General features: G+C 40.4%; 2 protein-coding genes across 2 annotated transcripts; both read left to right on the top strand.

The window, feature by feature from the left end:
* Positions 1 to 670: 670 nt before the first annotated feature.
* On the top strand, positions 671 to 14796 carry LOC108594409. The gene is given in 7 exon segments (XM_017979577.1): positions 671 to 1242; positions 2661 to 3462; positions 8337 to 8545; positions 9247 to 9382; positions 12218 to 12480; positions 13588 to 13714; positions 13833 to 14796. Coding segments are annotated over 6 exon segments (1146 nt in total). The 5' UTR covers positions 671 to 1242; positions 2661 to 3356; the 3' UTR covers positions 14138 to 14796.
* Positions 8617 to 9211, top strand: LOC108594410 (ribosomal L1 domain-containing protein CG13096). Its single transcript, XM_017979579.2, has one exon. The coding sequence runs from the start codon at positions 8691 to 8693 to the stop codon at positions 9132 to 9134; it is 444 nt and encodes a 147-aa protein (XP_017835068.1). The 5' UTR covers positions 8617 to 8690; the 3' UTR covers positions 9135 to 9211.
* Positions 14797 to 15389: the final 593 nt, after the last annotated feature.

Raw genomic sequence — 15389 nt, 5'->3', positions numbered from 1 at the left:
ATTAAAAATTTGTAATGCATAATAATAGATTAAATGTCTTATTTTGAATGATGACAATAAAAGGAAAATTAAATGAAAATAAATTGTATTTAATTTAATTCGTGTTAAATAATAAATTCGATATATTGGCGTAAACAAATGCAAAGGCAAACAAATCCCATTATTTTATTTTCAAAATGTAACGGCTGCGCAACAATTTGGAATTGGAACAGCTGCATAAGAGACACAAGCTCAGCTGCGCTCTTACGCTGGCGCTCTTTAGCCAATGCGCGCGCTCTCTCTCTCGCTCTCTTGCTCTCTCGCTATGCCTGAACCTCAGACAATATGAAACTGACTGTGGCTGCGCTTGGCTCGGCTCGTGCTTATGCTGATATGCGGTCGTTGGTCTCGTTCGGCATCTTCGTGTCGCTGCTGCTGCTCGTGCGGCCAATGCTGGCATTTGCAGTCGTGTGTGTGAGGCGCGCCAAGTGTGCAAAACCAGGTAATGAGGAGAGCCAAAGCTTTTAGTCTTTGTCGGTTATTGGTGCTGTGTGGTTGACGACGAAACGACAAACGCAACGGCTCAGTGGCACGACAGCCAAAGTTTCAAAATAGCAGCAGAACGACGACAACAAAATCAACGAGCAGCAGAGCATTTGCTTGTGTCTGTGTCTCTCTGTGTGTGTGACCAAATTATGAATATTAAATGCAGCTGTGTATGTGTGCCGCTGACTTGGCTAAACAACAATTACACTAGTGCAATGCAGTTAAAACATTAGTAAGCTTACTAAACACTTGCCGCAGCATAATAGTTAACGCTCCAGTTTGTTAGTGTGTGTGTGTGTGCCGTTTGACAAATTAAAATGCATAAATTATGAATAAAACGTAGCGTTACGTGCGTGACAACAAATAATTTGTTATTATTATAATGCATGTGGGCAGCTAAAACAAAAACGAAAAAACGCTTACGAATTTCGCTAACTTTGCAACAAGGTGTAACTTTAATATTGCAGACAAGGCCAATTCAGTTGAAAACAGCAACGCACAGAAATAAAATGAAAACAACTAAATATGCCAAGTGCCGGCAGTGCCAACAACAACAACAACAACAATGGCTCTAAGGTAAAGCTGCTTGCTTTTCATTGCCAACAACGTTGACTTCCTGCCCACAAAGCATATTAAGCTCTAGCCAGCAGCAGTAGCAACAACAGCAACAACAACAACGAGTAAGAGAACGACAAGGCAAATAACAGGAAAATGAATGTAAGTATTACAGTGAGTCGCAGAATTTTACGCCATAGCTATAGTATGTAGTATTTGCCCTGGGGTAATGTGCTTTGCAACATTTTTCGTGCGCTTATTGCTTGTGGACTGCTGCACATGGAACTTTTGATGCCCAGCCCCAGTCCCAACTCTATTTCGTAGCTGTCATGCCTCAGGTGTCAGCATAAATTGTTATAATTATAATAGGCCAAGGCTAGCATTAATTTTTTTAAATGATTTGGAAATCAGTTGCATGGCAACAGTTTGAACAATTCTTAAGCTGTAAATTATGCTTTTAAGTTTTAATGGACTTTTTTACGCTTTTGCCATTAAATTTGCGCATTCAGTCATTTCGCTATTCACATAGTGAAGCACACGCTTAGGCGCTTTAGCCTGCCTTTTGTGTTTGCCATTGCCATTGAACATGAGCAATTGAAATAAATTTGTTTGGCTTGCAGCGTGGCTTTAGCTTAAACTTTAAAGCTTAGCACACGGCGTATGCGTAATTTCATTAACTAACGTTCTAGCGACAAGTAGCTGACCTTTTGTAGCTGCTGCTGCTGCTTGTCGCTTCTTGTCTCAACTGTGTTTAAGATATTTGCATATTTAACAAGGCCACAACGCTATGCTTGCCACATTATTAATTATGCAAAAGGCTGTGAGAGAAAAACACAGAGAGCTTTTCGTCTATGTAAATGACTGAGCGCCGCCTAGCGCGGCAAAGTCGTTTTGGCTACTTGCTAACACATCAAGCATACGCACTGTGTTGGCCCCAAAACTATTTTACATAAGCCGCTGCCGTCACACTCAATGTCTGCGCCACTAAGTAACTGACAGTCGAGTCGAGTCGAGGTGCTAAAATTATTCATAGCTTCTAATTACAAAACATGATTTTCATTTGAAAAGTTTTTGTCACAGTTGTTTGGTTTATTGTATGCTATATATGATTTGCTTATGCTTTGTCTGTCAGTCTTGGTTTAATTGATTTTATGTAAATTTAATTTGCCCACAAGGCAGACGCACACACACACACACAGAGAAGTTGTCAGCAAATAACGAAATGTACGCCTATTTATCTGATGCTTGGGCATTATTAATTTATGCTTTTACTTATGTTTGTCATTCGGGTTTTTGAGCAGCATAATTGAGTATGTGCTCGATTGGCAGCACTTGGAGCTATGCCAAGCTGCAATTGACTTGAGGCGGAGAGCAAACTGCTCGAATGGCTAATTAATAATGTAGAATGACAATACAATGCGTATACTTAATCTAGTGCAGCGGCAATACGCGCACGATTGCTTAGCTTAGTTTATGGGCGAACAATAGCTTAAGCTCTCTCACTCTCGCTCTTATGCATATTACATTTATTTTTCATAAGATTTCAACTAACATTGAGTTTTGTATTTTGCATTTTGCAGCGACAATAGCAACAGCAACAGCAACAGCAGCAATTTGTATTAGTTCTCGCATACAAAGCAGAGCGAGTGCAAGGCTCAAGGGAGTGAACGGAAAAACGCTTGCAAATAGACAAAACGCAAATAGCTAAACAAACAACGAGGTCGCACGCATGTAAATGTAACCAGCACACAAAGAGATAGACAAATACTTGCATGTCTGTGTGTGTGTGTTTGTGTGTGTCTATGTGTGTGTGTATAGCGCATAATAAGTAGAGTAAACAGCAAAAGGAGCGCATGGAAAATAAAAATAAATAGCAAGCGACAACTAAAAGGAGCAAATAAACAGCAGGACGCAGCAGCGAGGCAAGAGCCTGACGCGTTCCCTCGTTGGCGGTCAACTCAAATTTATTGCAGTGCACAAATGAGCCAACAACAACAACAGCAAACTAAAACGCAAAGCAAACAGCAGTAAAAGCAGCCAGCACAAAAGCAAGAGCGAGAAAGTGTAGCGAAAGAAAAATAACCAAAAATTGGGAAGCAAATTGAAAAATTAAAGTTTTACCAGCAAACGACGAAAGCGACGACGACGACGACGAAAAGAAGAAAAACTTGCAAAAAAGGCGCCACAAAGTGTTACAAGCGCCAACAACAACAACAACAACGAAAAGAAAAGCGTAAAGCAGCGTGAGGAGCGAGCGAACACATTAATGCAACAAAATGGGTGCAACTTTGAATAGACGACGACGGAGCCTGCAACTGAACTTGAGCAGCTGCCAGTTGAGTCTGCAGCTCGCTTTGATGTTGGCCACAACGCTGTGCAGCGGTAAGTTGAGGAGCTGGGGCGTGGGTAGCACCAAATGCGGGCTTGAATGTTTATTTAATTTATTAGCAACTTTCTTCTTTTTTGCTCTGCTGCTCGGCAAGACCCACAAAAATTGGCTACGAAACTTTTTTCGCTCTCGCTGCCAGCAAATAATTTAGCCCAACAATATTAGTTGCCAGCAGAGCAAACAGCGAGCAAAAAGTTTCAAAGGCACATATTTTTGGCTTTCGAGCCCTTTTATATACATATATATATATATATGTATAAGAATGCGTCGGCATGTGTCACAATTTGATATTTCGATACTTTTGCTGGCACACTAATCGATTTAAGGCCAAGCTGAGTGCTTAGCAGCTGCCAAAGCAACTTTGACAGTGAGTTGACAGAGTCAGACGACAACAAAAACAGCAAACAAAAATACGCTGCTTAAATCTCTGCTGACATAGCTAGAACGATAAACTTTTGTGGCTTTTGCCACAGCCTGCAGCCTGCGCGACCTTCAAGACAGTCTTGAAGCAAAAGTCTGGCTGGCTGCTGCTGCTGTTTGCCGCATTAATAAACAAGTTGACTTATTTATTTTTAATTAAGTTCATCAAACTACTTAAAAATATTACAAAATTAACTTTGTGCCGTCATGTTTGTTTACGCACACACACACAAACACACACACACACACACACACACACACATTTCGTATGCACATATTCAGCTGCACGCAGCGTATGCGCAATTTAAAATTTATTTTCACAAGCTGAGAAAATTTGCGCTATTTAAAGTCAGCAGTGGCAGCAGCGCTCATAGTTTAATAATAAAATTAATTAGGCTGCTGAAGTTGAAACTGATGCTAGTTAACTTATTTATATGCCCACTCATGCGTATATTCCATTAATTAACGTTGATTGCTTACCCAGCTAATGGTTTGCTTTGGACTTTTAACAAAAACTTTCGACGCTGCCGCATTTAATTAAATAGCTACACATACTAAATAAATAGAAAGCAAGTTTTTTGCTCAACGAAGTTGTCAATGTGAAAGTTTTTCTAGCTCTTGCTGTTCGTTTGTGTGTGTGTGTGTGTAGACAACTCGCTCAATAATTACTGACAAACACAATTGAGTCTAGACAGTGTGTGTGGAAAAAAAGGCAGCTTATTATTTTATATTATTGCTGCAGACGTGCATACACACACACGTTGAAACATATGTGTGTGTGTGTGTGGCCACTTAATTGACTCGGAAGGCGCGTCACTGAATTATAGATAGAAATCTTACTTTAGTTATTATGAGGTCACGTACGCAGCAAGAAATTCGAGCGGCTAACAGTAATGAAATTAAGCTAACGTGGCCAAGAGTAAGCGCACATGGCACTCAAGTAAAACAGACGGCAGCAGTTTAAAGCGAAATTTAAAGCGCGCACAAAAGTAGGCAATAGCTATTTTACTTTTGCTGCGGGCGTATATCGAACTGTAGCTGTGTGTGTCTGTGTGTGTGTAATTAATCATAAAATACAAATATCATGTTTTCAGTTTAATTGAATTAATTGATTTCGCCTGCACATTGCCAATTGTTATCGTTATGGTTAATGTCTGAAAGTTTTTGGTTTCGCCGTCAGCCAATTTACAAGCTGCAATGTATTTTAATTATATTATTACAGCTGCTGTGTGTGGTGTGTGTGAGTGTGTGGGTAAGTAAAGAATGAAGGCTGCAAGGCCTCGCAACTTGATTACACAAGTGACAAGACAATTTGTCAATTGTCACGTTTATTTTAATGCCAATTTGACATGGCTACGCCACTAACTAAGTTTTAAGCTTTAATGGCAGCCAGACAAAAGCTTTGTATATAACAAGCTTAGACTTTCATTAATTCACTGGCATTTACATGTATTTCTTTTATTTTTTTTGCCTGCCTATGAGATCTTGTTTAGCAAATCGATGCCAAAAGTTTTGCTGCACTCTGGGACAAAAATATGCAAATGCAAGTGCTGCTGCTGCAACTGCAATGCAGAGCAGAGAGTCTGGCACTGAGTGAGAGTGAGACGTGCTCCATTTTAGCAAAAAACAGCAACAATAGCTGCAACGCACTTGCTTGTCAAAGAGAACGACTGAGCCAGAGCAGACAGCGTCGTGCATAGACAATGAACGAGTAGACTGAGCGACAAACTTCCGCAACTGATTGCAGATTAAGCACGTTCCAGGCGTCTGGGCCTCAGCCTGAGTGGGTAGGCCCAAGCTCTGAATTGATGCGTATTGATGCTGCTGCAGCAAAAAAAAACATTTTTATTTGCCCCAGGGCTTGGCTGCATAGCAGACTTCTTGCCCCCAAGCTAAATTGACAACTGTGCCACATACCAAACATTTTTGCTTTAACTCTCTTTCTCTCTCTCTCTGTGTGTGTGTGTGGGTTCTGCTAAATTTGCATTGTAACTGATGCCTCATGCTATGTTCATAAATTCTGCTTGCTCTTGCTAAGCCAATCTATTCCCATTTTGCATTGTTAGCTGTAGTTATGCATTCTCCAGCTCCAAAGCAATGCATTTCCAATGAACTCTAATCAAATTAATTGCATATTGTGTGGCATATTTTTCAGAAACCCAAAAGCACTCGGCATTTGAACGTTTTCATGAGTTAGCTTTATGGCTTAGAGCTGACTACTGTCCAAAAATGCAGATGCCAAGCAGCATATGAGAATAGTTTTGAAGAACAATGTGAATGAAGCTGAAGCTATAGCAGACAATAGCTTATACGATTTGCTAAAGAGCAACCAAAGCTCAAATTATATATTTTAATACTTTTTGTGCTTTTCGAATAGTTAAATCTGTTACTAATTTAAACTTTTTATTATAATATTATAATAAAGCGTGCACTACTTTGGCATTGAGCTTATCTGCGCTGATTTGTTGCTTATTTGTAGTCGTTGTTATCAAGTATACGCACTGTAAGTAGCAGCTACTGTGCTAAGCTTGCCCCTTGCTTGTCGTCTGCAGCTGCATATTAATAAATAAGCAGCTTACTAGTTGAGCTTTGCTTAATTTATACAATGGAATTTCAAAATGTGTTTTATTTAACACGAATTCCAACAATTACAATGTTTACCAACTGACACAAACAACGAAGCAGCAGCAGCAACTAATTCAGCCACACTTGGCTTGTTGTCTGTGTGTGCGGCTGGCAAGCGGCAAATGAAATCATTTGAAAAAATCAACAATAATTAAGTACAAAACTTTTGGATGGCAACTTTCCATTCAAGGTAATAGTATTTAGACCAAAAACTGTGGCGTTTGCACGACATCAAGTGATAAACTTTTTACTCGGCCGCGTTACTTAATTAAACTTTGGCTTGCAAAGACAAAAGTTTTCATATTTCAAGTCTGTCCGGCAGTGTTGATAAGTTGCTGTCAGCATTAAGTCGTTAGGTGCTGCTTTGGTTTTCACATTTTAAAATTGACTACACCTCAATTATAATATTAAAGAGCAGAGACTCCTTTTGAGCGAAATTTATAAGCTGTCAGCAGCAGTATGATTAGTTTTGTATATAAAAGCCGCAGTACACTAGGAAGGCAAACTTTGTTATATGCAAAATAAGTTGCTCAAAGAAAAGCTTAAGCGAGAGAGAGAGAAAGAAATATAAAATCAACTTTGTAAGTTTGTGTTGTGCATTGCATTTAGCTGCGAGTTGAAAGTGCATAATGCTAAATCATACTTATGGCATAAATACTTGGCATAAAGTGTTGACAAGCAGCTACGCATAGAACAAATGCACAAAAAGAAGCAGAAGCTGCGCCATCAAAAAGAAAATGCACTCAAAAGGACACACGAGTGGGGGGAATGCAGAACTCGCTGCTGCTGCTGCTGTCGCTTCAATGGCGGCAGTTTGCCTTTGTGCATTATGCTCAGCATGCGCTGTCTCGCTCTTAGTCTCTACTTCACTCTTTTGCATGTTTACGTTGCCGACAAAGACGCAGCGCGCGACTCAGACCACAATAAAGCAAATGCCTTTAATGCTGCCGCTTCCTTGAAACGCGTCATGGCAGCATAAAAATAAGCATGCATTTATTTTTAGCAGCAAAAATGTCAACGCACTGTACACAAATAAAAAATGTATTTTTGTAGCAGCTACAAAAATAACATACGCGGCGTATGCTTGATTTAATTGCTTTGCTTGAACTAATTGTCTGAGCAATTGATTTCTTAAATTTGATTTACTTTGCAACTAAAATAGTTTTAATAGACTTTTGCTCTTAGTCTAATTAGCGTTGCTCTTTTGCTTTCTTTTTGATTTAATATTAAATGTTCTATCTTGATGCGGTGGCTGCCATAACTTTGACCCAAATTGCTGAGGCCTATGCCTTTGTGTTCAGTTTAAGTTGCGAACGCGCAAGTTGGTTGGCAACTTTTCGTTTTCAAAATGGAAAGCAGTCTACTAGGCTAAGCCTCGCCGCACTCGCATCTCTCACATCTCATCTGGCAGTCTATTTTCAGCCAGAGCACGTTTCACACGCCTCAACTGAGTAGGAACTCAAGTTTGGGTTTGCTTTCTTACGCTTTCTATCGTGTGCTGGTGGCTTTCACTTGTGGCCCATTGTGTTGGCAAAACAATGGCCGCATTGTTTAGCTTTCTCTGCTGAATTTCTTTCGATTTCCTTGACTTTTATGCACTTGCTGCAAGTTATTTATGCTGCTCGCTCGCTCGCTCGCGCGCTGGCATTGAGCGTAGCGACATCGTCGTCGTCGTCGTCGTCGTCGTCGTTATTGTTCTAAAACGCTTTTTAAAGCGCATTCAAAAGACAACCAGCTAGTTGCTTAATCGTGCAGTTGCTTTAACAAACTAATGCTTTAACTAACTCTCTCTCTCTCTCTCTCTCTCTCTCTCTCTCTCTAGTGACAGTGGAGAGCTTGACGATGACGGAAATTCGCATACCAAAGCATATTATGCGCCATGAGGACGCTGTGCTGGGCTGTAAATTTGATTTGGACGGCGAGTCGCTGTACTCGGTGAAATGGTATAAGGATGGCTTCGAATTCTATCGCTATGTGCCAAGGGATATGCCACCTGGACAGGTGTTTCCGCTGCCAGGCGTCGATGTGGAGGTGAGTGTACAAATTACATATTAAAAATTAAATATTGCGTTTGTTATATCTTAAATTGTATCAGTTTGGTTTAGTAGGCAGCTGCTGCTTCATTTGTTATTTGTATTTATTTAAGTTGAGCTTGCTTGAATTTGTTAGCAACGTTATGTACGCCAAGAACAAATCGAAAGTGCTGCAGACGCTGGAGGAGACGCTGCCGCCTTTGAGTCACGACGATGCCATCGATATGATAACAAAGATCATACGCAAGCCCGACTCGAATCCCATTGAGGCAGGTCTGCGCCTGGGCAATGTGGATAAGCATAGCAAGGACAGCTGCACAGTGAAGCTGCAGGCAGCGCTAGGCGAAGTAAACGTCAGCAGCGAGGCGCTGAACAAAGTGATGCCCGTAAGCAATGAGCAGCTAACAGAGCTGGCGCAGCTGAGCACAGCGCTGCAGCAAGATGATGAAGATGAAGATGAAGACGATGATGTTGAGTATGATGAGGATGATGACGAAGACGATGATGATGCTGATGATGATGACGACGACGACGACGACGCAGCTGACAGCGTAGCACACGATATTGGCTTTAATTTAATGATTTAAGCTTTGCATAATATCAAATTTTGTTAGCTAGCCAAATTTGCAGTACACACATATAAAAAATACAACTTTCACTTTAGCAGCAATGTTTCGTTTTTGTTTGTTTGTCTTGCAGCTACAAAACTCCACAGACGTGTCCGTTGTTTTGCGCTCGGTTAGTCTGCAGTCCTCAGGACGCTATCGCTGCGAAGTGTCCGGCGAGGCGCCTTCGTTCCAGACAGTTTCCGGTCATGAGGACATGATTGTTGTGGGTAAGTAAGCCAAAAGACAAAGGCGGCGAGCGAGCGAGCGAAAGAGTAAGAGAGCGAGAATGTTTGTTAGACATGCAGCAAGATTAATTGCTTCGCATGGTCTAAGCGTTGAAAAGTAATCTGTTTCACACACACAGAAACACACACATACATAAAATATTTCACATTTAGTTAGTTTATGCTTGGGCATTGTTTTCTCGCTGCGATTTACAAATTCTCGAGCATGAAACCTGTGCCAAAAAATAAAGTAAACAAAAGAGCAGCATCCAAGAGCTGCACACGCATTGAGCTGCTACTCGGCCAACGTTCAACAACCTTCACACACACACACACACACAGTTGAGTTGTCTGCACAGCTGTCTCTGTGTATATGTATATGTGTTTTTTATATTACACAGCTGGCAAATTGCCCATGTACGTGATGCAATTCTGTTGCTCACTTTACAGGCTACAGCCAGCTACAGCATCCGGTTAGGGTCGGGTCGTAGTCGAGGCTTGTGCCTTGGCTGCTGCTGCTGCCGCTGCAACTTAATTTGAAATTTTTGCGCAATCCAACAAAACGCAATATGAAAAAGTGCTTTGGGGAAAACTTAGAATAAACGTGTTTAATAACAGCCAGCGCTAGTAGTAAATCCCAGTTGCTATTTTCGCAGAGAGCATCAGTTATTTACGTTGCTCAACGTTGCGCTCAACTTATTGCTCAAGTTGCAAGCGCTGAAAAATAAACCAGCAACCAGCTCTGCATATTTTATAGCCTGCCAGTTGAAAATCAATAAGCTGGGATAGAGTTAGGCTGCGCCTTTAGTAGCTCAACATAATTCATAGGCCTGACTGGCTGGCTGGCATGATTATGATTGTGATTATCATTGACATCAGGCGGGGGGCTTAATTGTAACTCCCTCAGGTAATTTGTTGTTCATTTCCGTCGTACTGAGTGGACAATCAAACTGGCCATAGCCCATATCGCGCAATCAGGCCAACTAGCTAGCCAGGCATAATCAAAGCCATACGTTGCTTCCGCGTGTGCTACGGGGAATTAGTTAATTACGCTACAACAGCGTTCCATGCCCTTGCCTCAGTTGATGCTTCAAACGCGCCAAATAGTGGCCTGGCCTGCGCTCCATAAGCCGCTTAAATCAGCATCAAAATGGCTTTTGCCAGTGCACTTTCTATAAATTATATTAGCTGCTAACGACAAACGCAACCAAAAATAATGTGCAAGAATTACAAATGATTTAAATTACCAGCGTATTGAAATTAATGCGACTGCGTGTGTGTGTGTGTGTGTGGAAGTAATTGAAAGTGATTACGTTCGGGCAGCTAAATGACGAGGCGAAATACATGTATATGACCTAGTTAGTTAGCTGAGCTCTGATTCCTTGATAGCTATAAAGCTGTGTAATTGAAGTGCGCCCAGGAAATCGAAAATAGCAGCGGAAGACTATTTTGAGTTGATTACAGTTGCCTAGGCAAGCAACAGTTGCAGCTAGTTGAACTTTGTATTTATTTATTTCTCTTTTATTTTAGCTGCTTTTGTTTCAACAACTCCATCAATGTCTGAATAATTGCAAGCTAATAATAATTTATGCAGTTGAGCAGCAAAAGAAAAATAAAAGACAGCGGCAAACAGCAAAAAGCGTACACATTTTTTATCTCAACAATTTTTGCTTTCATTGCTTGTTTTTCTTGCTTTTACTTATTTTTCTTGCATTTGTAATAAGCAGGCAATACTAGAGCAATCAACATGATTATCATTATTAATGCGAACGGAAGTCAAGCGACGTTAGCTAAAAATAAAGCCATGCGCCATTAAAAAATAAACTCAAAGCGCCCCAGAAAGACTAAAAATAAGTCCGAGATAAATAAAAAAGAGCATGCTTTAAATTTTCTTGTTAATGGATGACTTTAGTTGGCAACCCGAAAGGGCAGTGGAGCAGCTTTCGGATATCAAAGGCAAGCCTGCGGAAATAATAAAATGAAAACACAAGGAAAATAATATTACATTTCAAGCTGTTGTATAAATATTTTCAAATAGTTGGCCAACTAGAGAGAATTTATTTATTAAAGCGACAGGCCACAACAATTTTTGTATGCAATAAATTAATTATTAATAATTTTAAGGCGCGGAATTTCAACGAAATTTTAGTCTAAATTATATTTATTATATTATATTTAAATGCAAAAAAATCTAAAGTTTTTATGTGATTACAACTTGTTATTAATATTTTAATGCGCGGAATTTCCACGAAATTTCAGCCTAAATAAATGCAAAAAATCTATAAAGTTATTATGTTAATTATTTCTATGGCTTGTGAGTTTTAGCCGCTGATAAATATGCTACATTTTATGCACGTAATTTACTGCGATATCAATTTGGTTAAGTTCGGTATTGCTAATTGAAAATTCTAAGAGTTAATGACTGCAAGTAATTTTTAAATGCATTTATTATGTTTAAGTATTCAAAATTTTCGATTTGCGTGCATTTACTTAAAGAAAACATTGCAGCAAATATTATTTGTTTGCTTTTTACTTAAATTGCAGTTGATATGATATGCATTGCTATATATTTATTTTAGCTGTCTTGTTGCTCTAAATGTTAGCGCGCTTGATTGCTTGTATGTGTGTGTGTGTGTGTGTGTGTGTGTGCTTGTTTGTTGTTATTGCATGACCTAATTGGCAAACATCCAGGCCAGAGTCAGCGAACGACAACAATAATAACAACAACAGCAGCAGCAGCAGCAGCAGCAAATAAAAATAGTTGGCTGCCAAAATTTGTTTGCAGGCTATCAAAAAATTGTTGTTTAATTTAAATTGCTCACTTGTTATCGCTTGCAGTAACGCCACGACGTGGGCCAGAAATCACAGGCGGTCAGCCGCGTTATCAAATTGGCGACATGGTGCGCGTCAATTGCACGTCGAAGCCCTCGAAGCCGGTATGTCATCTCAGCTGGCTGATTAACGGTATGCACGCGAACCGTTCTCTGCTGCGCCCCTACGAGCCGCTGGTGGTGGGACGCGAGGGCTTGGAGGTGGCGCGCCTTGGCCTGGAGTTCCGTGTGCGCGCATGACATTTCAAACACGGCGACATGAAGCTAAAGGTAAGTTATGGGCTCCAACGACTACGGGTTCTGGGTTCGCTGGCCAGAGCCAGAGCCAGAGCTGGCTTTAAGCTGATTATGGCCAAACGAAATTGATACATAACATGGCCAACACTGACGGGCGGCGGCAGCGTTAACGCGCTGATTCAATTTGCGAAAGCATTACATGGCCAGCGAGCGGGGGCGAAGTGCAAATATGTGTTGGAAAGGCCACAAAATTTCATGTGAACACACACACACACACACACGCACACACACATGCATAGCTTTTATGAGTCGACTACTGCGGCATGGCCAAGGCGATGAAGCGCTCTGCTCTGGTCAGTTCATGGCCACACACACACACACATACAGACGTGTTATGGGCCCATGGCCATTGGCCGTTTGCATATGCGGCTCATTTTGGGTTATGCGCTTTAGCCCGTGTATGTGCCAAGTTAATGAAATCATAAAACTTTTAGTGCGGCACAGATTTCATGAGATCGTAAACAGTCCAATGTACAGTACACCAGAAAAAAAACTGAGCCCAAGCAATATCAATTTATATATTTGAACTCAATTGAACTTAAACTCAAACTAAAATGCGCATACGACTAGTAAAACACAAATGTGGCTATTCAATTAGACTGTGTCGATCGTATAAAGCAGAATTAATGCATTAAAAGTTGCTAAGTAGTTATCAAGGCTAAGACTAGTGGCTAAGCATTCGTAAAGTGGCAAAGTTGATCGCTTAGTGGGTAAAGAAAATGTCTCAGCTGACTACAGACTACGCTCGATACTCATAACCTATCGATTATAGCTTTAATATAAACGCTAAGGAATAATAATATAGTCTGTATATATAACAGATCATCAGTTCTTGGCTAATTATGAAATTAAGTACAGCGAGTTTTATTTGAATTAGAATTGGTTTTATTTGAATTAGACATAAACGCTCTACTACATAAATAATTTAGCATAATAATAAATGCACATTAAAATCAAAAATTAATTAGCATTTAAAATTATACAATCTACAATCAAGCGCTTGGCTTAACACTAAATAATATAAAATGGTATAAACTCACTCGCATTTTTCTCTCTCTGTCTGTGTCTTTGCCTGCACAGTGTGTCGCCAAAATCTCTTCGGTGTACTGGCAGAGCAATGAGGAGAGCGTGGAGAGCGACAAGCATCAGCGCATACCAGTGCTCGAGTCAAGGGAAACGGTGCGTCAGCAAGACAAATCACTGGAAGGTGAGTGAGCATCCATCAAAGCAACTGCCAAGAGCTGCAACATTGCCAACCCATTTGTATTTTTGTTTTTGTGTTTTTTGCCGTACGCTCTGCTCTGTCCATTTTCATGAACCCGCAGACAAGCAGCTTAAGAAGAGTCGTCGTCCAGCAGCGGCCACGTCTGTGGCATCGGCGGCGGCGGCGGCGTCAAGCGCGAGTGCGTCACGCGCATTAGCAGGCAAATCCATAGCTCGCATTTCGCTCTATGCACTGCCCGTTCTAATAGCATTTCTGTGTTGCTGTGCGAGCAACAATTGGTTAACGGTTAATCCGCTCACGCCCACAAGCACTAACAAGCACGGACACGAACACGGACACGTTCGCGGACACGGACACGGACACGGACTGCAATTAAGCGATGCCATGCAAGCTTTGGCCAGATAACAATTAAGGATGATGTATGGGCCAAAGGCAATGCGAGATGCTGTTGCTGCAGCTGCTTGCGCGTGTGAGTGTAAATATTTGAACTTCGCCAATACACAGCACAGAGTTGAAAAAATGAATACACATTAAGTATACGCTGCAGACAATTTATAGCCCAGCACACAGCGAGCTCATGTAAATAAATTTAGCATAAATTGTGTGCGTCGCTTAGAAATCTGCTCAAAGATAAATAAATATGCGTAAATAATTGAATGCATATTTAATTAGCAGCTAAGCGCATAAGTAGCCAAATATTTAAGATAAGCTTAGACAATTCTTAAATAGTAAAAATGCTTGTTGTAGTGAAAACAAATGAATTTGTTTGCTTGCTGTTGTATGTAAAAGAAAATTAGGCAATTAAAATATATAAATGTAAGCTAAGCATTATAAACTAAGCTGCTTAAAGTTTTAAGCGCTGCTTAATTCAACTCAAATTGTATAAATTCCTACGAATTCTCTTTTTAAATTAAATGTAAATTAAATGCACATCACTCATAACTAGCGCATATCCCTGCAAACATATTAAATGTTAAACAATTGTTAAATGTTTAGATTAAGCCGCAAAGCAATTTGCTTAATATGCAACGCATAGCTCTAAGTTGTAGCACACTGTAAAATAAAATAATAAATGTTATTAAGTCTTTAAAAAATAAAAATGTGCAACGCCTGCTGTTTTTTTTATATATAAAGTGAAGCGTTGCAGCTGCCGCACTTGACCTAAAAATGCAGCAACTGTTGTGTTGTCAGCAATTGTCGCTGCTTGTCTTGGCGCTCGCCTTGGCTGTATTCAGGCCTCTGCTGCCGCTTCTGCTGCTGCTACGTTTTATTGTTATTATATTTACTTGGCGGATTCGCTGCGCTCGCTACGCTTTTAATGCGCCATATTTATTTTGACTTATACGCTTGGGGTGCGCATGTGTGTGTGTTGGTTGCAGTCGTGGGCCAGCGTGCCATGCACTTGGGCATTAACATTTGATTACGTGTCATATATCAACACATTGTGCCGATTGAATTTCGATTCAACTACTGATTGCAAACAGAAATGAAAATGTGTGTTTACTGTAGCTAAGTGGCGCAACCCCTAAGGAGCTATGTAATGCTAAAACAAAATGAATACAGCTCATTTATCACATATATATCAAGTTCAGTGAACTCGTATCAAAAACAAGTGAACGCATTTAAGTTGGGCGCAGCCAAAGCCTTTGAGTAATGC

Source organism: Drosophila busckii, chromosome 2L (genome assembly GCF_011750605.1).
Source record: "Drosophila busckii strain San Diego stock center, stock number 13000-0081.31 chromosome 2L, ASM1175060v1, whole genome shotgun sequence".
In the NCBI taxonomy this organism is placed as follows: domain Eukaryota; kingdom Metazoa; phylum Arthropoda; class Insecta; order Diptera; family Drosophilidae; genus Drosophila; species Drosophila busckii.
The sequence above is the reverse complement of the archived record's forward strand: the minus strand, read 5'-3'. Positions and strand labels throughout refer to the sequence as shown.

What these genes read in the sequence shown, in the direction of transcription:
- LOC108594410 (XM_017979579.2), top strand. Translation starts at nt 8,691, where the DNA reads ATGTACGCCAAGAACAAATCGAAAGTGCTGCAGACGCTGGAGGAGACG.